A 23,845-nucleotide genomic window follows, 5' to 3' on the forward strand; every position below is an offset into this window, starting at 1 on the left:
TGCTCGATATTACTAATCATCAGAAAAAAGGAAGTCAATACCATAATGAGGTATCATTGCACCCTGGTTAAAATGACTATTATAGAAAAGATGGAAAATAAATGCTTGTGGGCATACAGATAAAGGGGAATGCTCATACACCCTTGGTGGGAATGCAGATTAGTATAGCAGCTATGGAGAACAGTATGGAGGTTCCTCAAATAATTAAAAATAGAACTACCATATGATCTAGCAATCCCATAGCTGGGTATATATCCAAAAGAAAGAAAATCAGTATATCAAAGAGATATCTGCACTCCCACATTTATTGCAGCTCTATTCACAACAGCTAAGATATGGAATTGATATAAGTATCCAACAACGGATAAATAGCTAGAAGAAAAGGTTTGGAATGTTTCCAACACAAATAAATGATAAATGTTTGAGGTGATGAATATCCCAATTACCCTGATTTGATTGCTACACATTGTATGCACATATCAAAATATCACATGCACCCCATAAAAATGTACAACTATCATGTATCAATAAAATACCCATAGAATATACAAAAAAGAAACTAACAGAAAACATTTTTAAAAATTTTAAATGACAACAATAATGTTAGCATATAAAGCTATTTTCTAAAACAGTTTGGTAAGGAGAGTGGCATTGTTTTATAGTTCTACAAATCTCTTTAATGTTTAGCTTAATAGAAGGCAGCTGAATTACCATACCTGCTTCTGTATTCAACTTGCTGCAATATGTTGTAAAATCTGGCTTCACACAGGTAGATATTTGGAAAAAGAGGGGTATTTAATAGCTTTTTCAGATAATAGTTTGCTTTGATATTATATCAAACATTGATGAAGTAGTTGAAGGATCCTGGTTCTTAGTCAATTCTCATAAAAATTATCTCTTAACACTATGACATTGTTGGAGCACAATACCAAAAACTAACCAGGTCTCTGTACCATGGTTCTTACAAATTTAAGATAAGCCTTCTAGAGGCCGGAGTCATATTCCCTTACTTTCCTGCCCAAAGCATCCATGCCTGTTTCTTCCTCCAAGGCTTCAGGCTACAGGGCAGAAGACAGAAGATCTCCTGGCCTCCATGAAACTTGGCTTATTTAGAAATTCAGGGTTGGTAAAAGGTAGTTGGTTTTTCTTTTCACTCCTAGGATAAACCCTGCATAGGTGTTTTAAAATAGGGTTCATAATTGAGTTCTCAGGTGAGACTGATTTTCTTCTCAATGAAAAGATATTTTTTTTTCCTATTAGATTCATCTATATATGGTTGTTTCTCAAAACTCAGAGGGTAATAACGGAGGAGGCAAGATAGAGGGTTTTTATTGAAAGTAGGTTATGCAAACTTGGCTTGAAAGGTACTTATCATTTTAAAAATTATGCCTAATGATGCATCAAATACAAAAACATATAATACATCAATAGTCAACCCTTTCCCCATAAAGGCAAAGTTACTGAGAAATGTTTATTTTTCCTCTTGAAATGGCTAATCCAGGTAATAATATGACAGCAGATGAAAAATTCACGTTGCTTCTTTCATTGCTTCTGTCCCTTAAACCTGTTAATCTTTCAGAACCACATTACTGAGGTGTTGGCCTGTGCATGGAAACAGAATGATATCCAGGTCTTACAGGTCCAGGGCCCAGTGGACAGACAGGCCCTGGTCCTCCACGCTGGCCACCATGTCTTCGATGGCATTCCAGTCCAGCTTGCTGAGGATGCTGCCAGTGCTCTCAGACACGCTGTCCACACCGCCCACCCCAAAAGGATGCTCTGGCTCTTCCTCTTCAGTTGGAGACAAGTCCTATTAAATTGAAAAGACAGTTGTGGTCCTAGCCCCTAAAAACAAACAAAAAAACAAAAACAAAAAAACCTGGAACGTGAACTAAGCTTTCCAAAAATTCTAGAGTTGCTCATCCATCAAAAGGCTGAAGGAAATGTGCCAGGATTAAATAGGGCTGTGATTGCCCAGCACATCCAGGACAAGAGCTGAACATCATCTCACACAATGAGATGCTGGCACCAGATCTGAAGACAGGGCAGAATGATTGTTGATACCTGTAGTACGATTTTATGTTCTTACATTTTGGTCATTTTTTAGTTAAACAATACAGTCACAGAGAATTCTGAAAGACAAATGCTGGAGTACTAAGCCAAAAGGGAAGTTGCTTTGCATCACGATTTCAAACTAACCTAACAACTTTTCAGTATTTCCACATCCCACAAAAAACAAACTAAAAAACAAACAAACAAACAAAAAACCTGAAGAACATAGAGCAATCACTAGACAAACAAAATCTAGAACAATGCTTACTTGTAGAAGGGAATTGTGATTCTCATGAAGAATCTTATGGATTTCTGAAGGTATCGTCCAGGGACTCACCACAGTCTCCTCTCTTTCATACTCTACACACACCTGCTTGGTTTGAGGTGCAAGCCCAGCACTTCCATGTTTTTTTGTATGCTGCAGACTACGACACGTAGCATTAGAGCCTTTTAAGGGATAAGAACAAAGCACACATTGGGATTGATTCATTCATTCACTCATTTGTTAATTGTGACTTTTATCATCAAAGCCAAGGTAGTCACATTTTAAATAATATTTGAATCACAAGGTCTGGAAATGGTTCACTTTAGGGTTCGAACAATTCCTGTCCTGTCTGTGTACGAGATGGAAACTGAATTCCAGCCTTCTTTGGATTTGAAAACTATTAGTAATTAATCTCTAAGACAAGAAAATCTAGGGACGAGAGGCCACAGATATAACAGAACGGTGGAGAGGTCTTGACACCAAAGTTGGGTGAACTCTGAGACCTGGGCCTTCCTTGTCTTTTACAGAAAGTCTTGTGAAAACTTCTTAGAAGCAATGTTTTGGGCATCTTCACCCAGGCTTAATACTTACAATCTGCCTTGAGGCAAAGGCATCACAGTGAGTGTGGTGACAATACATTATGACCCTCTTTCTTCTTACTGCATATATCAGTATTTGTTGAAAAGAAACTTTCATTCCAGCTAATGCCCAAAGGCAGCTTAGTAAACCCACAAACCAATAAGGTTTCTCTGCACAAAGCCCTAGAGGAGCCTACCTCACCTAACACAATGTTCCAAAGCCAATATCACAGCATGTTCTACCCTTCAAGGTGATTTCATGAAGAAACACCCAAGACATGGGGCAAGATGGGAAGTAAATATAGATCCCAAACAAGCAGTCATGTGGCTCCCTGAAGAGGGGAGAAGAGGTATGACAATGCTGAAGTCTGGGCCCTCTTTGTCTTTTGTAACTCTACCAACCTTATGTACTTGAAGCTGAAGATGTCTCCAAGAAATAAAGCCCCCCAAATAATCACAGCACACACTTTGGCATTTAGTATAGGCTAATAAGCACTTTTACATTCAGTCCTTTGAACTTACCAGACATTCATGCCTTGTCTTTGTATTTTCTAACACACGTCTGCTCTCCCTAGCTAACTTCATTTAGTTCCATGGCTTTAAATATCACCTACATGCTGACAACTCTCTAAAACCTGTACCTCCAGTCTCATAAAGCTAACTGCCCCTTCTTAAAATCTTTGCTTGGATGTGCAATAAACATCTGAACTTTAACATGTCCAAAACCACTCTGTTAATTTTTACCCCTAAACTGCCCTATCCCAGGAAATGCTCAGGTTAAAATCCAGTAGTATATCTTTTTTTTTTTTTGAGATAGAATCTCACTCCGTCCCCAGGCTGGAGTGCAGTGGTGAAATTTCGGTTTGCTGCAACCTCTGCCTCCCAGATTCAAGCGATTCTCCTGCCTCAGCCTCCCAAGTAGCTGGGATTACAGGCATGCGCCACCATGCCCAGCTAATTTTGGTATTTTTAGTAGAGACAGAGTTTCACCATGTTGGCCAGGCTGGTTTGGAACTCCTGGCCTCAAGCGATCTGCCTGCCTCAGCCTCCCAAAGTGCTGGGATTACAGGAGTGAGCCACTGTGCCTGGCCTCATCCTTCTTTCTTATACATGCCACATCCAATCCATCAGCAAGTCCTAATTTTGTCTATCTTCAAAATACATCCCAAATCAAATAGTTTCCTCCCATCTCCATTGTTAAAACCTAGTCCAAGCAATCTATCCTTGTATGCCGTCTTCTGTTCTTTTTTTCCACATGTTCTAAAACATAAATTATATTATCTCTCTGCTTAATTCCCTAAAATGGAGTCTCACTGGATCTCAAGTAAAACCCAAACTCCTTGCCTTAGCCTACAGTATCTAGTCCATCTCTCCCACCATATCTCGTCACTTTTCCGCACTCATCTTTTCTGTCATACCAACTTTGTTTCTGTACCAGGACTCTGAACTTTCTGTTCTGCCTTATCTTTATATAACAATCTTACCAGAACTTTGAATTTCTGCCTGAAACTGTTTTGCCTTATCTTTACCTAACAATCTCCTTTTCATCATTCAAGATCTTCACTCCAACATCACCTTCTCTTTTTCTAAATTTTTATTTAATTTTTGATTTGCTTCATACTAAGACCTAGAGTAAGTGTTTCACCTTCTCAAAGAGACCTTTAACCACCCTTGCTAGAGTAGTTCCACCTAGCCAGCCTCATTCTCCCTTATTTATGTGCTGCTTTCTGTGTTGTTCATGAGTAACAGTGCCTGGTATGTAGTAGGAACTCAATGGGCAGTTGCTGTGTGAATACTCTTCCCGACAGTCCTATGGAGAAACCATTATTATCTCCATTTTGCAAATGAGGAAAGTGAGGTTTAGAGAGGTTATGTAATTTGCCCAAGATGATGGAGATGATCCACCCCAGAACATGGCTAATGTATTAACTTCTTTTTTTTTTTTTTTTTTTTGAGACGGAGTCTCGTTCTGTCGCCCAGGCTGGAGTGCAGTGGCACAATGTCTGCTCACTGCAAGCTCCACTTCCCGGGTTCACGCCATTCCCCTGCCTCAGCCTCCCAAGTAGCTGGGACTACGGGCACCCGCCACCACGCCCGGCTAATTTCTTGTATTTTTAGTAGAGATGGGTTTTCACCGTGTTAGTCAGGATGGTCTCGATCTCCTGACCTCGTGATCCGCCCACCTTGGCCTCCCAAAGTGCTGAGATTACAGGCGTGAGCCACCACGCTCAGCCAATGTATTAACTTTCTATTCTTTTTTTGTTTTGAGACAGAGTCTCGCTCTGTCACCCAGGCTGGAGTGCAGTGGCATGATCTCGGCTCACTGCAAGCTCCGCCTCCCAGGTTCACGCCATTCTCCTGCCTCACCCTCCAGAGTAGCTGGGACTACAGGTGCCCACCGCCATGCCCAACTAATTTTTTTTTTGTATTTTTAGTAGAGACGGGGTTTCACCGTGTTAGCCAGGATGGTCTTGATCTTCTGACCTCATGATGTGCCCGCCTCGGCCTCCCAAAGTGCTGGGATTATACAGGCGTGAGCCACCGTGCCCTGCTTAACTTTCTATTCTTTAGGGTGAAGGAAGAATAATACTTAGAGAGCCCTTTAAGATCATCTTCATATCTATAAGTAAAATATGAATAGATCTATTAATTTGGATCTCCAAAGTGGCAGCTTTCCAAAAGCTTCTTCCTGGATTAGTGCCAAAGGGAAGGGTGCAGTGGTACAGACAGCTTAGGGATTTTTCTTTTGACTAGCCCCAAGAGTCTGAAAAAGAAACAAAGCTAACATCATTTGGTAGCACTTGCCACTGTAATATCCAATGGGAGAGCTATGCTCTAGTTGAAAAGGTTCGACATTTTTTCTGCTACTTAAAGACATCAGAGTATTTTGAAATGTCACTGAAAGTTCCATGTTAAAATAATTATTTCAGTAAATATTAATAAGGAACAAATTTTGAAAAACTGTATAAAGGAAAAAAATCTACGAGCAGATGACAGGAATGCATATGTGAACAAACACTGTGGTAAAAAAGAAAACAGCCGTTAAAACAGAAAAAGTGAGACTGAAAGAGAAACCAATGAGTGGTTAAGCAACATAACCACAAGAGTAGGCTTCCACTTCAAAGTATATGGCAACAAGTGGAGGTGGGGTGCTGAAGTTATTCCTTCACGATATTCACGATATGACTAGAGATCAGCAAAGGCTACAAACATCAACTAATCCCAAACTCATCTTGGCTACAATTAATTTGGTATCTAGACATCGACACTCGTTTTGTCCAAATGAACATAATTATTGCCATCTAGAAAGAATGACAAAATCAAACCACCACCTACTCTGCTAAAATTAAAGTTAAGAGTCTTGCATTTTAGGATAAATCTTTACCTATGGGGTATTACAAACCTTGAGAGGCTATCACTGGGTTTCTCTCACCTTGCTTTACCTAGAGATGGCTTTGTAATTTCCTTCCTTTCAGATCATAATGCATTTTTCTAGGGTTTATCTGGGATATCCAATTTGAGATAAATATAATGAGAAAAGTTCTGTGAAACTGAGCATGCATAAGTCTTTTCAAGGTAAAGTGTACCTGCCCCATTGGACAATGAAAGCTCTCTAAAGTGAAAGGTAAGTTATAGATCAAGAAGACACCCCACAGCAGAAACCAGGCTGCCAAGTACACTGGCTTCCCTCAGAAAGGAAGTACTCTTTCTCTAGGACGGTGGGCACTGACATTCAGTTTCTTTATAACATAACACCAAACCATGTCTACAGAGTCTAGTCTGAGAAATCTGAAACTGGATGATAAAACTAAACCTATTACCTCCACCATTCCCAAAGAAAATCCTGCTTCTTTTCTTGCTCTACTTGTGTCAATTTGTGGGTCACAGTCTAGCTAAGCACTTAAGCTAGAAACTTGGAGTCATACACATTTCTAACTTTCAGAGGCAGGGTTACCATTGAACAATGAAATAAATACCTACAGCTTTCTATGGGCAAGGCCTCATGTTAGATTATAACGACTTCAAGAACACAAAACCCTGGAACTCCGGGACTTTCAAAAACAAAACAACATAATGGTACACGTAATTTCAACTGTTTTTAGAGGTAACATTGTATTTGGGGAGCATTTTATCTGTTGAACTAGACATTGCTAGATATTTGCTTTGAGAAGAATAAAAAGCTATTGAGTACTCTAGACTAGAAAACAATTCATAATGGGTAAAAAGGAAAGACTCTGAAAGAGAGAAAAGCTAGCATGGGATTTAGAAGCTGGTATGCTTTGGCTGTGTTCCCAGCCAAATGTCATCTTGAATTGTAGCTCCCATAATTCCCACGTGCTGTGGGAAGGACCAGGTGGGAGGTAATTGAATCATGGGGACAGTTACCTTCATGCTGCTGTTCTTGTGATAGTGAGTTCTCATGAGATCTGATGGTTTTCTAAAGGGGAGTTCCCCTGAATACGCTCTCTTGCCTGCCACCATGTAAGACTTGCCTTTGCTTCTCCTTTGCCTTTTACCATGATTGTGAGGCCTCCACAGCCATGTGAGATTGTGAGTCCATTAAACCTCTTTCCTTTTAAATACCCAGTTTCGGGTATGTATTAGCAGCATGAGAACAGACTAATACGCAAGCACAAGAAATGATGCTTCAAGGATTCAAAGTGATCCAAATGACCAGAAGCTTGGGTTTTAACCCATATGTCGGGAAAAGAGTAGAAAAAGTACCCAATAGATCTTCTAGAAAATACTGCTATAGACATTAAAAAGTTGATAAATGAGTTAAATAATGGATTAGACATAGGTAAAAAGAGATGGGGTAAACTGAATGACAGATCTGCAAAGTAATGAGTTAGCAGTAGAAAAAGAGGCATAATACCAAGCCTAGGCTAATTACATCATATTTCTCATCATTTTTCACAGTACATATAAACTAGTGGGGTTTATTTGTTTTGTTTTGTTTTGAGACAGAGTCTCACTCTGTCGCCAGGCTGGAGTGCAGTGGTGCAATCTCGGCTCACTGCAACCTCCACCTGCTGAGTTCAAGCGATTCTCCTGCCTCAGCCTCCTGAGTAGCTGGGACTACAGGCGCGTGCCACCATGCCCAGCTAATTTTTGTATTTTTAGTAGAGATGGGGTTTCACCATGTTGGCCAGGATGGTCTCGATTTCTTGACCTCGTGATCCACCCACCACGGCCTCCCAAAGTGCTAGGATTATAGGCGTGAGCCACTGTGCCCAGCCAAATTAGTGGGTTTTTGAAAAATCATTATCCCTACCAAATTTAGTTCTTTTCTTTCAATGGGGATAACTGCACAGATTTTGTTGGATTTAATGTGAGGATCAAGTGAGATAATGCACATGAGGTGTGAACACAATGCCTGGCATAGAGTAAGTGCTCTATACCTGTTAGCTACTATTGTTATTGTTTTAAGGAGATCTGAACAGGTCATTTAACTCTCTAAGTCTGTTCTCATTGTAAGATATGGATAATAGTTACCCTGTTTACCTACCAAGGTTGTTACATATATCCTCACTATTATAATCTGTATTTTCCAGGTGAGAAAATTAAGGATACATAAATGGGTTAGAAATTTGCGTAAGGTTACAGAGTAAGTGGTTAACTTGATTCCATAAAGCTACTCCAAAACGTCTTCTCTGAACCACTGCAGCACAGAGCCACACCCTTCATTCTGAAATCTATATTTGAAATGGAGTGATTTATAATTCTTTAAAATTTAGTATTAAGGGCCAGGCACAGTGGCTCACACCTGTAATCACAGGACTTTGGGAGGCCAAGATGGGCAGATCACCTGAGGTCAGGAGTTCAAGGCCAGCCTGGCCAACATGGCAAAACCCCATCTCTACAAAAAATACAAAAATTAACCAGGTGTGGTGGTGGGCACCTGTAATCCCAGCTACTGGGGAGGCTGAGGCAGGAGAATCATTTGAACCCGGGAGTGGAGGTTACAGTGGGCCGACATTGCACCATTGCACTCCAGCTTGGGCAACAGAGTGAGACTTTGTCTCAAAAAAAAAAAAAAAAGAAAATTTAGTCTTAAGTCTAAAAACTTTATCTTCTTTATCCCTTACCTTTTCGGAAGGTAACTGGAGACTGCATAGCCTTTCTTACTGCTGCTTTGGCTCCACCAGCTTTTTTCTGTATGGTGAAAGTGGCAGTTCCTGTACAGAGAGACAAACGTTATTAACCTTCCATAGACATCCATGATTTTATATATATTGTGAGTTATTTGAAGACAGACACCTTCTCCTGATCAGCTTTGAATCTGCTCACCAAGCCCTATTCACAGTAGGGGCCCAATAAATGGTGGCTGGTTTGAACCAAGGCGGCAAAACATAAGTGCAGACAAAGAAAGGGAACACTTTGCTTTGACACCTGGTATCCTTCAAGCACAGCCATACTCTTTTTTCAAATGGCAAATGTGTTTTGACATCTCTGGCAACTGGAAAAGCTAGGGACATAATAAGCCTCTTAGCAGTAAACACCTAGACAAAACGCCAAGTTAAATTTTATCAACAGAATGATTAGTTTCTTAAACTCAAAAATTAATAACAACCATTTACTTCCATGTTATGCAATATCTCTTATTAATATAATCCTCAACAACTCTATGAGGGAGGTTTCAAATAACTTATCTGAGGGCAAAAATCAGCAGCAGAGCTGGGATATAAATCTAAGTTTAGAGGATTTTAAAACTTAGACTTTTATTTCTTTTTTTTTTTTTTTTTTTGAGATGGAGTCTTGCTCTGTCACCAGGCTGGAGTACAGTGGCACGATCTCCGCTCACTGCAACCTCCACCTCCCAGGGTCAAGTGATTCCCCTGCCTCAGCCTCCCGAGCAGCTGGGACTACAGGTGCATGCCACCATGCCCGGCTACATTTTTGTATTTTTAGTAGAGACGGGGTTTCACCATGTTGGCCAGGATGGTCTCGATCATCTGACCTCATGATCCGCCCTCAGCCTCCCAAAGTGCTGGGATTACAGGCATGAGCCACCATGCCTGGCTGACTTTTACTTCTTTATGCCTAAGACGCCTCTCAGTTACTAATCATATAATCTTTGTATTGTAGTTGACAGAACTAAACATAAAACAAGCAACAATAACACAAACTACTCCTGGTCAGGCATGGTGGCTTACGCCTGTAATTCTTGCGCTTTGGGAGGCCAACGTGGGAAGATTGCTTGAGCCCAGGAGTTTGAAACAGCCTGGGCAACATGGCAAGACTCCGTCTCTACGAAAAAATTTAAAAATTACCCAGGTGTGGTGGTGCACACCTGTAGTCCCAGCTATTACAAGAGGCTAAGGTGTCTCACACCACCAGGCACGGTGGCTCACGCCTATAATCCCATAACTCTGGGAGGCCAAAGCTGCCGGATCACTTGAGGCCAGGAGTTTGTGACCAGCCTGGCCAACATGGTGAAACCCTGTCTCTACTAAAAAATACAAAAATTAGTTGGGCATGGTGGTGCGAGCCTGTAGTCCCCGTTACTCCGAAGGCTGAGGCAGGAGAATTGCTTGAACCTAAAGGGCAGAGGCTGAAGTGAGCTGAGATCACGCCACTGCACTCCAGTCTGGGTGACAGAGCAAGACTCTGCCTCAAAAACAAGAAAAAAAAAAAAAAAAAAGGCTGAAGTGGGAGGATCATCTGAGCCAGGGAGGTCAAGGTTGCAGGAGCCATGATCACACCACTGCACTCCCATCTGGGCGACGGAATGAGTTCCTGTGTCCAAAAAAAAAAAAAGCTCCTAACAGTATGGAAGCAGGGCTGAAGAAATTAGCCAAAAACTACATACTGCTTTACAAGATAGAAAGCAACATACAGTCAAACTCCCAAGTATATTCAGAAAAACTCTTCGTTTACAAATGAACTGCAGTGAATTTGAAAATCTTGATGGAGCCTCACCTCCCCACATGTGCAATGACTGAACTTGACCTATGTAAGTTCAGGTTATCTGTATCACTGACTAGGAAAAGGTCTGGAATCAGTCTTGCCTGGGTTTCCCTCCATTCTCCCAAACACTGGGGGACCTGAAACTTCTGAATGTAGCCAGGTGAAACGGTTGGGTCTGGGTGTGACAGAGGCCACAACAACAAGGGGAGCCACAGCCTGTTCTACTGAGGCAGAGAAGTCAGAATATCCACAAGCACTCAAGCTGCCTCTTTTATCTTTGCTTTAAAAGACAGGACAATAGCCAGGCATGTGGTATTATTCTCTGACATGGTATAAATACTATAATACCTGCCTATTAATATCCTTGAACAATAATTTGTTTATAAATAGCTATGCTTAGGCAAAAAGCTCAATAACCATTTTTTCCATTTATCCATTTGTTCAGTGTTTGAGTATTTCATCTGTTCAACATGAGGGATAATATGAAGATGAGCAAGGGAATACTGCTGGAAAGCATTTAATCTAGTATGGGGCATGAAGTTTACAGGTAACAATAACAGGACGCCTGTTGTAGTGTTTCAAGAGGGACATAAACATGTGGTTAAGGGTTCAAAGAACAGAAAAATAACTGCTTTAGCCACCATTATCTCTAATTTTCATAGCAACCATGCAGATTAAATATTAGCCTCAATTTAGAAATGAGAATATAGAATATTAAATTGATTATATCAGCGTGGACAAACTAAAGAATTACGAATAGGAATGTCTTCAGACACACAGAAGTGAGACATTCAAGGTATAAAGGAGCACAAATCACGGCATGTGGTTGGAAAACAAGCTGCTGAGCAGCACAGGTTCTGTAGGGAAAGGAGGTCAAGGAAGCAGGAGAACACACAGAGGATGCCTTGAAGGCCAAGCAGAGGGTCTAGACGTTTCTGTGTAGGTATGAGTGTTGCTGAGGGCTTCTGAGCCCAGGAGTAGCAGGAGCACCTCCTCAAGCATAATCCAGCAAGGGCAGGTGAGATTAATGGAAAGATGGGCTAAGGCCATAGCAACCGTCAAAGCACAAGGTACAAATAAAGGCTTGAAATTGAACACATATAACAGGAAGACATATTTCCATATAATTCAAGACTTTTTCATCAGATGTTAAGAAACGATGGCTCAGGTTTTTAAAACCTTGACAATTTTAGATATGTATTTAATTCTGGCAAATATATCAGGTATAAAATAAGATTTTTTTAAAAAAAGCATGGTTCACTATTTTGAAATTTCAGTTTTAAAAGAGCAGTATTTTCTTACTGTAATTTGTCAATCAAAAAAGCCAAGAGCTGGTCAGGCATGATAGCTCACACCTGTAATCCCGGCACTTTGGGAGGCTGAGGTGGGTAGATGCTTGAGCTCAGGAGTTCAAGACCAGCCTGGGCAACACAGCGAGCCCTCCCATCTCTACAAAAAACGAACAAATAAACAAAAATTAGCCGGGCATGGTGGCACACGCCTATAATCACAGCTACTCGGGAGGTTGAGGTGGGAGATGGCTCTTGGGCCTAGGAGGCAAAGGTTGCAGTGAGCCAAGATCACGGCACAGCACTCCAGACTAGGCGACAGACTCTGTCTCAAAAAAAAAAAAAAAAAAAAGCCAAGAGCTAACCAAACCATGAAGGGTTTCATCTAAAGAATTGGGATTTATGGAAATTTCAATCTTCTAAATTGAGGCAGCATACTGAAGTGTTGGTTCTATGTGTGTAGGCTCTAGACCCCCCCTCGGATTAAATCTTGGCTCTACCACTTCCTAGTTGTATGATCTTGGGCAATTATTTAAGCTTTCTCTGCCTTGGTTTCCTTGTCTTTAAAGTGGGAACATAATAGCACCTATCTCACAGGGCTGTAATTAAAGAACATAAACAGAACCTGCCACATAATTGTTATTTTACTTTTTTTTTTTTTTTTTGAGACAGAGTCTCACTCTGTCGCCAAGCTGGAGCGCAGTGGCACGATCTCAGCTCACTGCAACCTCCGCCTCCTGGGTTCAAGCAATTCTCCTGCCTCAGCCTCCAGAGTAGCTGGGACTACAGGCACACATCACCACGCCCAGCTAATTTTAGTATTTTCAGTAGAGACGGGGTTTCACCATGTTGGCCAAGATAGTCTCAATCTCTTGACCTTGTGATCTGCCCACCTCGGCCTCCCGAAGTGCTGGGATTACAGGCATGAGCCACCACACCGGGCCTATTTTACATTTTTAAATGTATACATTTATACATGTCAGCTATTATAATACACTGTTAATATATAAACATATTACAAATAACTATGTTTTACTTTAGTAATCAAAACTCAAATATGGCACAATTAACTAAAGAAAGGTGTAAATAACGGACGTATCTTGAAATGTGGAAAATAATTTTCAAAGGATAAAATCATATTATTTCAATCTGAGCTTCTTAGCATTCCTATTCTGTGATGTATTCATCCTGCAATCTATCAGAACTTGATTTGTTCAAATGCCTACATCTTTAGCCAGATATACAAAAGAAACAGACTCCCAAAAAAGTTATACCCTACTAATACCCTGATTGTTCAATGCTATTATAAAAAAGCCATTCGGCCGGGTGCAGTGGCTCACACCTGTAATCCCAGCACTTTGGGAGGCCAACACGGGCAGGTCACCTGAGGTCGGGAGTTTGAGATCAGCCCGACCAACATGGAGAAACCCCGTCTCTTCTAAAAATACAAAATTAGCCAGGCATGGTGGTGCATACCTATAATTCCAGCTATTTGGGAGGCTGAGGCAGGAGAATCACTTGAACCCAGGAGGCAGAGGTTGCGGTGAGCCGAGGTCACACCATTGGCACTCCAGCCTGGGCAGCAAGAGTGAAACTCCATTTCAAAAAAATAAAAAACAAAAAAAAGCCATTCAAGGCCAGGCACGGTGGCTCACGCCTGTAATCCTAGCACTTTGGGAGGCCAGGGTAGGCGGATCACCAGGTCAGGAGATCGAGACCATCCTGGCTAACACGGTGAAACCCTGTCTCTACTAAAAAAATACAAAAAGTTAGCCGGGCATCGTAGTGGGCGCCTGCAGTCCCAGGTACTTCGGAGGCTGAGGCAGGAGAATGGCGTGAACCCAGGAGGCAGAGCTTGCAGTGAGCCGAGATCTCACCACTGCACTCCAGCCTGGGCGACAGAGTGAGACTCCGCCTCAAAAAGAAAAAAAAAAAAGCCATTCATTTAGGAAAATTCCTAGGGCCTTACTTCAAAGAAAAAAAAAATACAGCTAAGTCTTTATCAATGCCTTGCATTCTGTCCAAATCAGAACTCCTTTTTACTAAGACTTATACCTTTTACTAATGAAAACACAACTTTGGAGACAAGAAGGAATAGGTCCAAATCAGACAATTTATAAAAAAGCTTTAAGTCTTACCACGTGGCCAAGGTGAGCCTTGAGGTTGCCCAAAAGACTTCCTCTTATGGATGTAACTTGGTTTGAACATATATTTGACTTTTCCAGGTCGATTTATTAGAAAACTGTGACCGTGTTGATTATCTCTATAGTAGAAATCACATAATTATTATATTCCTAGAATCTCATATCAGCGATAAACTTTAATATTTCAAAAAGCCCAAATTAAGCTGGGCACAGTAGCGAAAGCCTATAGCCCCAGCTATTGGCAAGGGTGGGACAGGAGGATCACTGGAACCCAGAGAGTTGAGGCTGTGGTGAGCCATGATAGCACCTGTGAATGCCACTGCACTCCAGCCTGGGTGACAGAGCAAGACCCTGTTACTTTAAGGAAAAAACAGACCAAAATATAGCTCAGGTTATATTCACTTGATACTGCCTAGTCTGTACCTCAGTGATGTGCTTAACATATAACTCTCAACAAATTATTCTTTGTATCTCATACCTCAAACCTCATTTTTTTCACAAAACTTTTTTGTGGTTATCTCACTCCCCATTTCAAATTCTCCATATATTGGGCAGTTATATATGTATTTAATCCCTGCTTTATTCTAGAAAAGTCTCAACGGGAATCTTTGGTATTTGAAGTAAACTCCACACTACACACACAGATGATCTGATTACATCTGGGTTTGTGTTGGTAGTATCTCCTCTAGGCTCTTAAATTATGTGATTATGTTTACAATTCTAATAATCTATTAATGTGGTGATGCTTAACAACACTGTACTCCAATTCATGTTCACCTTATGATCACCAACAGATATTAATAGAACTTTGCATGTTTGTTGACCATATATAAGAGATTTTATACTTGGGTAGTTTTCTTCAGCATTCTATGTTTAGTTAATTCCTGCCTAATGAACTCATATATAACCCCTCTGCAGGTGATTAAAGTAAAATAATTAATAGTAGCTACAGTTGAATGAGCATAACTGGGCAGGTCTGGGGCAGGTAGCAGAAAGGGAAGTGGTAAGCAGCTGGGGACTGGCTGTTTCTGAAAGAGAGAAGATGACACGTGGGAAAACAGGATGAGCAGTTAGAAGGCAAATTATGGAGGCAAATATTAACAACAACTAAATAAAACAGGACTGCACAGATACCAAATTTCATACTTCTGGAATACCTAAATGCTCTGTAAACTTAGTGAGAAATACAACACAATTTTTGCCTCTTTCCTTGGTGATTCTATCAATGTATAAAGACCTCATATTATGAGGCTACTTTTTTTCCTTTACTTTATCATCATAACTCTAAGCAGGGTAAATGCAAATGCACTGAACTTAGGTCACAAAAGTGCTACATTTCTTATCAGGCCTGACGTTATCTTGCCAAATGGCATGTGAAACCTTGTCTTACCCTCTTGGAGAAGGGCAGTGTTGACATGTGGAAGACTGAGTAGGGCTGGGTTTGTTAGGCAATGGTTTCTGTGGTAGAGTTGGTAGCTGTACTGACTCAGATAACAGTTCATTCATCAGACCATATGCTTGTGAGATTCGACGACTATAGTGTTCAGAGAGCAGCAATCTGTGGACAAAGAATTAAGCATCATTTATTGAGTCACTTTCAGTTCATCTATCTGGAGGGAATATAGTGTTTGAAGATCACCTAGCATTTTCTGTTTTTTTTTGTTTTTGTTTTTGTTTTTGTTTTTTTGAGACAGAGTTTCACTCTTGTCACCCAGGCTGGATTGCAATGGCGTGATCTCGGCTCATTGCAACCTCCGCCTCCCGAATTCAAGCAATTCTCCTGCCTCAGCCTCCCAAGTAGCTGGGATTACAGGCGCCTGGCCACCATGCCCAGCTAATTTCACTTGGCATTTTCTTTCTTCAGCACTTCTAACATCCTTCTATTCATCAGATTTCTGAAAATGATTAGGCAGTATTATTAAAGGTACTTGTAGTTATGGTCTCTGGAGTATTTCCCAAATGCATGTAAATATCTGGGTTGGGAAAGGGAGAACAGCAGAAATAAAGGTCATCAAAACTGAATGAAACACATAATATTTGAAAGCAAATTTGAAAAAAGGCTAGTGAGTCTCATCATTTTCCTTGCAGTGATATCTCCCATAATTTTCTGTTTATTGACAAAAAAGAGACTATTGTGAAAACAGAATTCCTAAGGCATTAATCTATGCCTCAGGTAAGGAAGTTAGAGAGAATACACAGGGTTACAGCTACCAAACTCACCTGTCTTTTTCATGCTTCATCTTTTGTCTCAGCCTTATTTCCCTTGAAGTCATGTAAACCTGCATAAGAAATATCCAGTTGGTTCATTATTGTTCAATCCAAATAATTAAACCATTACACATAATTCTGTTATTTAGGGAACAGTACAAAACACTGTCGTGTTTGATGAAGCTTCCTACTCTAGCATAAAACATAAAAATGTTAAATTAAAACATCATGTAATTAAAGTAAAAACCAATTTAGGGAGGCTGCGGCAGGCGGATCACCTGAGGTCAGGAGTTCATGACCAGCCTGGCCAATATGGTGAAACCTCATCTCTACTAAAAATACAAAAATTAGCTGGGCATGTGGCACAAGCCCGTAATCTCAGCTACCTGGGAGGCGGAGGCTGCAGTGAGCTGAGATCGCGCCACTGCACTCCAGCCTGGGCAATGGAGCAAGGCTCCGTTTCAAAAAAATAAATAAATAAATAAAAATAATAAACCAATTTAATAAATGGAATGCAAAATCTATTTTACTAGTTCAATTAATATATTTTATTGAATTAATTAGGAGAGAACCTTATTTGGCTGCACTAAAAATGGAAAGTAGGAACATTTTAGGTGGAAGCACCTATGCTTTATACTTAATCCTGTAATTAACCTCACCAAGAGCTTGTTAATAAAGCAGAAATTAGACATTTAAAATTATCATTTTTATGTTTTAAAATGTTTATCAGAAACCTACTACAGTGAATTGACTGTGATTTATAAACTCTTCAAGTTACACACCAGAAGGCAAACAACAAATGTCAGACGCATACATATTATTCCAGAACATTAAGAACTATTGGTGTGAGTTACATGTGAGGTTCTTTTCACACACAATTATGTATATAAAAATGGACACTCAGAAGTAAATTCACTTTTTCAAGGTCGTGTAGAGAAGTAGTCACTAGCAAATTAAAGGTCTTGTTGATTTCTAATAGAAATTCAAATGAAAATGTTAATTACATTAACACCTCACTAATCCCATCCCTTTACCCAAATAGAAGTTAAAAAACAAAACAAAACAAAAAGTGTTTGCAATCTTGAATGAGACCACAAAATCTATGACCCAAGCAGTTCTTAAACCCTTAGAGTTTACTCATTTTGAGACAAGAGTGCACTCTGTTGCCCAGGCAGGAGTGCAGGGGCATGATCACAACTCACTGTAACCTCCAACTCCTGGGCACAAGTGATCTTCTCACCTCGACTAGTTAGGACTACAGGCATGTGCCACCACGTCTGGCTAAATTTTCATTTTCTTATTTTTTTTTTGTAGAGACAAGGTCTCACTATGTTGCCTAGGCTGGTCTTGAACTCCTGGCCTCAGGTGATCCTCCTATCTCGGGCTCCCAAAGTGCTGGGATTACAGACATGAGCCACTATTCCTAGCCAATTTATTCTAAATTTGGACACAATTCTAACCATCTTGGGTATTTACTTCACTGACAGCGAGAAGGTAATGTCAGAACCCATTCTATATTAGGCTGGGGGAACACGCACACACATACACACACACACACACACACACACACACACACACACACACACACACTGTCTCTCTCAAACACACATGCACACACTTTAAGATTCTGGTCATGTACCTCAGTAGCCCTGAAGGTCACTACCATCTCTCCTGGGCTATCAAGAAAACATTATGTTAACACCAATATGCTCTTTTCAGAGACAGGTAAGTAAATTGCACACTTTAAACAATAGTTCACCTACTTTTGCACCATTTGGTGTTTTAATAGAACAGTTTATCTGAAAAATTCACCTAAAGAATTTGTCATCCTAATGATGCTGAAAAAAATGAAGGGATATTGTATTTTATTTCAGATTACAAAGTAAAAGAGGCGCGGTGGCTCACGCTTGTAATCCCAGCACTTTGGGAGGCCGAGGCGGGCGAATCACGAGGTCAGGAGATCGAGACCACGGTGAAACCCCGTCTCTACTAAAAACACAAAAAAATTAGCCGGGCGTCGTGGTGGGCTACTTTAACTTAAAGACAGTTAAAAAAACAAAAACCACACACACAGAAGTGACATTGTTCTGTTGATACATGACTGGACAATAATTTTTTTTGTATTTTTTGTAGGTAACTTATGAACAGAAAATTGAAGAGTTTTTTATTTGTTAGCTTTTGCTTTATTTGTAGACACAGGGTCGCCCTTTGTCTCCCAGGCTGGAGTGCAGTGGTGTGATCATAGCTCAATACAGTCTTAAACTTCTGGGCTCAAATGATCCTCCTGCCTCAGCCTCTAGAGTAGCTGAGACTACAGGTGTGTGCTACCACACCTGGCTAATTTTTTTTTTTCTTTTGTAGAGATGAGGTCTCATGATATTGCCCAGGATGCTCTCTACTCTTGGTCACAAGTGATCCTCTCACTTTGGTCTCCCAAAGTTTTCTAAGCAAATAAATTTTATAAACTAAGTAAGGGAGCAGGCATAGAAGAGTCAGTTTTTAAAATGGCTTTAATACACATAGTTGGTTGTTTCAACTGCCAATGACTCTCATTGAAAATTAAAGGAACAACTCCAATTGGTCACCCAATCACTCAACCTCCTCCTCTTGTTAAAATGCTACAGCCATCATTAGCCTGGGGGACAAAAAAATATTTAAGATAATTCAGTATAACTTGGTTAGCGCAATATGCTGCAACATTTTAAGGTAATTTATTAACTTTTCCTGACAAGTAAAACATTTACTTTTCTATATGCCAAATTAAAAATGTATCCAAATTATGTTAATCTTTTTCTTAAAATTTTGCCAGGAAAGTAATTACACATATTCTATAATTCCATTACCCTCGACATGGCAGACTTACTGGATGGCTTCTGGGACAGAAAGGGTCATGTTCTTGCCCTCTCTTTTCTGCCAGCTCATTTAAGTACTTTGCCATTCTTTCTTTTCGTTTTCTTTTCATCCAGGCTTGAATCTCTCTTCTTTCCTTGTCAGTTCTTTGTGAATGTCTGCCAGAAGAATGCTGAATTCTGAGAAATTTAACAAGCAAGACATCATTTGCTTTTAAATTTGTTAAGCAGATAAGATATATCATGACTAAACACTATTTATCTGGAAATATTTTGCGCCGTCTTCAAAAGTAGTATATACTTACGTTCTCTAGTCAACTCACTCCAATTATTTTGCGCCGTCTTCAAAAGTAGTATATACTTACGTTCTCTAGTCAACTCACTCCAATTTGTTACCTGAACTCCACTGAAAATGGACTCAGAAAGCTAACAACTTCTTTATAACATTTGCCTTAAACTCGATTTTCCCTTCTTCTTTAAACTCTGTCTTACCTGAGTCTTTTCCTAACTCTCAGAAAACTATATAGCCTCCTGCATTGGCTCCTTTCTTCTCTGCTCACTGCTTCAGAATTAATGTCTTAAAGGTTCTCCTTTTGACTTTTTTTAAACTTTTTAATTTTGTGGGTACACAGTCGATGTATATATTTATAGGGTACATGAGATATTTTGATACAGGTATGCAATGCATAATAAACACATCATGTAAAATGGGGAGGTTTCCACTTCTTTATCTATTAATATAACTTATTCCCTGCACTATCTCTATCACTTTCAAAACTTCTAATACAGGGCTGGGCTCAGTGCCTCACACCTGTAATCCCAGAACTCTGGGAGGCCAAGGCAGGCAGACTGCTTTAGCCCAGGAGTTCAAGACCAGCCTGGGCAAGATGATGACATGTCATCTCTATTAAAAAAAAAAATTAGCCAGGTTGAATGGCACATGCCTGTAATCCCAGCTACTCAGGAGGCTGAGGTGGGTGGGAGGATCACTTGAGCCTGGGAGGTCAAAGCTGCAGTGAGCAGTGATTGCACCACTGCATTCCAGCCTGGGTGACAGAGGGAGACTGTCTCAAAAAAACAAAAAAATTGTAACACAGAGGTGACTTCCAACAGCTGCCCTTATGGATCTACTCCCATGCTTAGGCTCATGCCACACTTCCCATAGTCTGGCCCAAATTAACGGACTAAGCATGGCAGGTATACTGTGAAAGGCCCATTCCTGCAAGACACAGGTGACTCTGCAGGTGACTTGGCCTGAGATCTTACCATTAACCTGGCCAAAATATTCTTAAAACTACACAGTGCACTGAGACTCTGTCTCCCCTACCCTCTTTCCCTCTCCTTTACAGGGAGGGCTGAGAGCTGCATCATAGTCTGATGCTTCTCCTTACTTCTTCCCTGCACTCTGCCATCCTCTCACAAGCATTTTCCCCAGTAAATCTCTTCTACAGCTAATCCGACCTTAGCTTCTGCTTCTTGGAGGATCTGAACTAACACACATGCACTAGGAGTGGTCTGAGAAAATGGGTGGTGCAAAATGGGGATTTGGGGCAAGGTGCAGTGGCATGCACCTGTAGTCCCAGCTCCTTGGGAGGCTGAAGTGGGACAATCATGAGTTCAAGCCCAGCTTGGGCAAAATAGCAAACCTCCATCTCCAAAAAAGAAAATTTTAAAAAATTTCTTTTTTAAAAGATGGGGACTTGAGACAGATGCATCACCCAGTGATTGAAAAAGACACCCCTAAGCAGAAGACCAGTCACAAATACAAACAATAGTTTATTCTGAGTATCTGCTTTCCTTTTGAGACTCTGGAATCTTAATACATGGCAGGCAGTATCCCCCCAGTAAAACCCCAGGCACTGAATTTCTAATGGGCTTGCCTGGTAGACATTTCACACATGTTGTCACAACTTGTTACTGGAGGAATTAAGTGCATTCTGTGCGACTCCACTGGGAAAAGACTCTTAGAAGCTTGTGCCTGATTTTCCCTGGAATTTACTCCATGTACTTTTTGCCTCCTGTTAGGATAAATTATAGCCATGAAAATGACTATTTGCTGAGTTCTGTGCATCCTCCTAGGTGATTTCTGAACCTGGAGGTGATTTTGGGGACCCCTAGCACAGGGTCAGATCTACATCAGCACTGCAGTATGATAGTTGTCCCCAATTTTATGACATCCTCCCTTTTTCCCTCACAGGCATTTCTCCAAATAAATCTCTTGCTCATCAAAATCTCATCTGCTTTGCAGAGGACTTAAAACTAATATACCGATGAATATTACCACTTGATGTTCTTCTGCCACCTTATATCTAAAACTGCATTCTCTTTTTTATTCTATTTTTTTTCTGAGACGGAGTTTCGCTCTTGTTGCCCAGGCTGGAGTGCAATGGCACGATCTTGGCTCACTGCAACCTCTGCCTCCTGGGTTTAAGCGATTCTCCTGCCTCAGCTTCCCGAGTAGCTGAGATTACAGGCTTGCACCACCATGCCCGGCCTTTTGCATTTTTAGTAGAAACGGGGTTTCACCATGTTAGTCAGGCTGGTCTTGAACTCCTGACCTCAGGTGATCTGCCCGCCTCAGCCTCCCAAAATGCTGGGATTATAGGCATGAGCCACCAAGCCCAGCCATTATTTAATTAAATTAAATTTATTTATGTATTTATTTTTGAAACCTCGTCTCTACCAAATCTATAAAAATTAGCTGGGTGCAGTGGCACACATCTGTGGTCCCAGCTACTTGGAGGCTAAGGTGGGAGAATCACTTAAGCCTGGGGAGGTTGAGGCTGCAGTAAGCCATGATTGTGCCACTGCACCCTAGCCTAGGTGACAGAGTGAGACCCTGTCTCAAAAAACAAACAAACAAAAGATATATTATGTCCTTCTCAGGAAAGGAAGCAAAATTAATGGAATACAGGATTTAAAAGATATTTTTATTAAAAAAAATTTTTTTTGAGATTGGGTTACGAGACTGGCTAATTTTTGTATTTTTGGTAGAAATGGGGTTTCCCTATGTTGCCCCTGCATTCTTTATCCTGCTAAATAAATCACCATCAACTCAGTCACCCAAGTAAAAAAGCTGTCACTCTTACCACCTGATAGCCTCCAAATGTTTACTTACACCTATTACCCTACACTCTCCATTCTGATCACCTCATCTCTAAACTACTGAAGTAAGTCTTCTAACTGGCTCTAATTTGTATCTTAAAGCCCTGTGCTGCATGCAGATGATGTCACCTGGAGCTTAAGGACCTGCATGCATCACTGCTGAAAGAAATACAAAACAAATGGAAACACATCCCATGCTCATGGATGGGAAGAATCCATATTGTGAAAATGACCATATTGCCAAAAGCAATCTACAAATTCAATGCAATTCCTATCAAAATACCATCATAAGGGCCAGATGCGGTGGCTCACCTGAGGTCAGGAGCTCAAGACCAGCCTGGCCAACATGGCAAAAACCCATCTCTATTAAAAATGAACAAATTAGCCAGGTGTGGTGGCATGGACCTCTAATCCCAGCTACTAGGGAGGCTGAGGCAGAAAAATTGCTTGAACCCAGGAGGTAGAGGTTGCAGTGAGCTGAGATTGTGCTGCTGTACTCCAGCCTGGGCAACTCTGTCAAAAAAAAAAAAAAAACAAAATCATTATTCTTCACAGAACTAGAAAAGACAATCCTAAAATTCATATGGAACCAAAAAAAGAGCCTGTACAGCCAAAGCAAGACAAAGCAAAAAGAATAAATCTGGAGGCATCACATTATGACTTCAAACTATACTATAAGGCCATAGTCACCAAAACAGCATGGTACTGGTATAAAAATAGGCACGTAGACCAATGGAACAGAACAGAGAATCCAGAAATAAACCCAAATACTTACAGGCAACTGATCTTCGACAAGGCAAACAAAAACATAAAGGGGGAAGGACACTCTATTCAACAAATGGTGCTGGGATAATTGGCAAGCCACATGTAGAAGAATAAAACTAGATCTTCATCTCTCACCTTATACAAAAATCAACTCAAGATGTATCAAGGACTTAAATCTAAGACCTGAAACCATAAAAATTCTAGAAGATAATATCGGAAAAACCCTTCTAGACACTGGCTTAAGCAAAGGCTTCATGACCAAGAACCCAAAAGCAAGTGCAACAAAAACAATGATAAATAGGTGGAACTTAAACTAAAAAGTTTCTGCACAGCAAAAGAAACAATCAGCAGAGTAAACAGACAACCCAGAGTGAGAGAAAATCTTCACAATCTATACATCCGACAAAGAACTAATATCCAGAATATACGAGGAACTCAAACAAATAAGCAAGAAAAAAAAATTCCATCAAAACAATAGAGTTAAGGCATGAAGAGACAATTCACAAAAGAAGATATACAAATGGCCAACAAACATATGAAAAAATGCTCAACATCACTAATGATCAGGGAAATGCAAATAAAAAACCACAATGCAGTATCATCTTCTGCAAGAATGGACATAATCAAAACATCAAAAAATAATAGATGTTGGCAGGGATGTGGTTAAAAGGGAACATTT

At 40.5% G+C, this 23,845-nt stretch overlaps 1 protein-coding gene across 11 annotated transcripts in view; it reads right to left on the reverse strand.

Annotated features, from left to right (window-relative positions):
* Window positions 1-287: 287 nt before the first annotated feature.
* CPLANE1 (ciliogenesis and planar polarity effector 1) overlaps window positions 288-23,845 on the reverse strand; it is a 143,383-nt gene continuing 119,825 nt past the window's right edge. For all 11 annotated transcript variants that reach the window (XM_030813978.1, XM_030813974.1, XM_030813975.1 and 8 more), the window contains 7 exons: window positions 19,311-19,476; window positions 16,460-16,518; window positions 15,630-15,797; window positions 14,234-14,358; window positions 8,985-9,074; window positions 2,321-2,499; window positions 288-1,810 (listed from right to left, as the gene is read on the reverse strand). In XM_030813978.1, the coding sequence (XP_030669838.1) occupies window positions 1,634-1,810; window positions 2,321-2,499; window positions 8,985-9,074; window positions 14,234-14,358; window positions 15,630-15,797; window positions 16,460-16,518; window positions 19,311-19,476 (964 nt within the window). In that variant the 3' untranslated portion in view covers window positions 288-1,633. The remainder of the gene's footprint in view (window positions 1,811-2,320; window positions 2,500-8,984; window positions 9,075-14,233; window positions 14,359-15,629; window positions 15,798-16,459; window positions 16,519-19,310; window positions 19,477-23,845) is intronic.

Source organism: Nomascus leucogenys, chromosome 6 (assembly GCF_006542625.1).
Source record: "Nomascus leucogenys isolate Asia chromosome 6, Asia_NLE_v1, whole genome shotgun sequence".
NCBI classification, from domain to species: Eukaryota; Metazoa; Chordata; class Mammalia; order Primates; family Hylobatidae; genus Nomascus; species Nomascus leucogenys.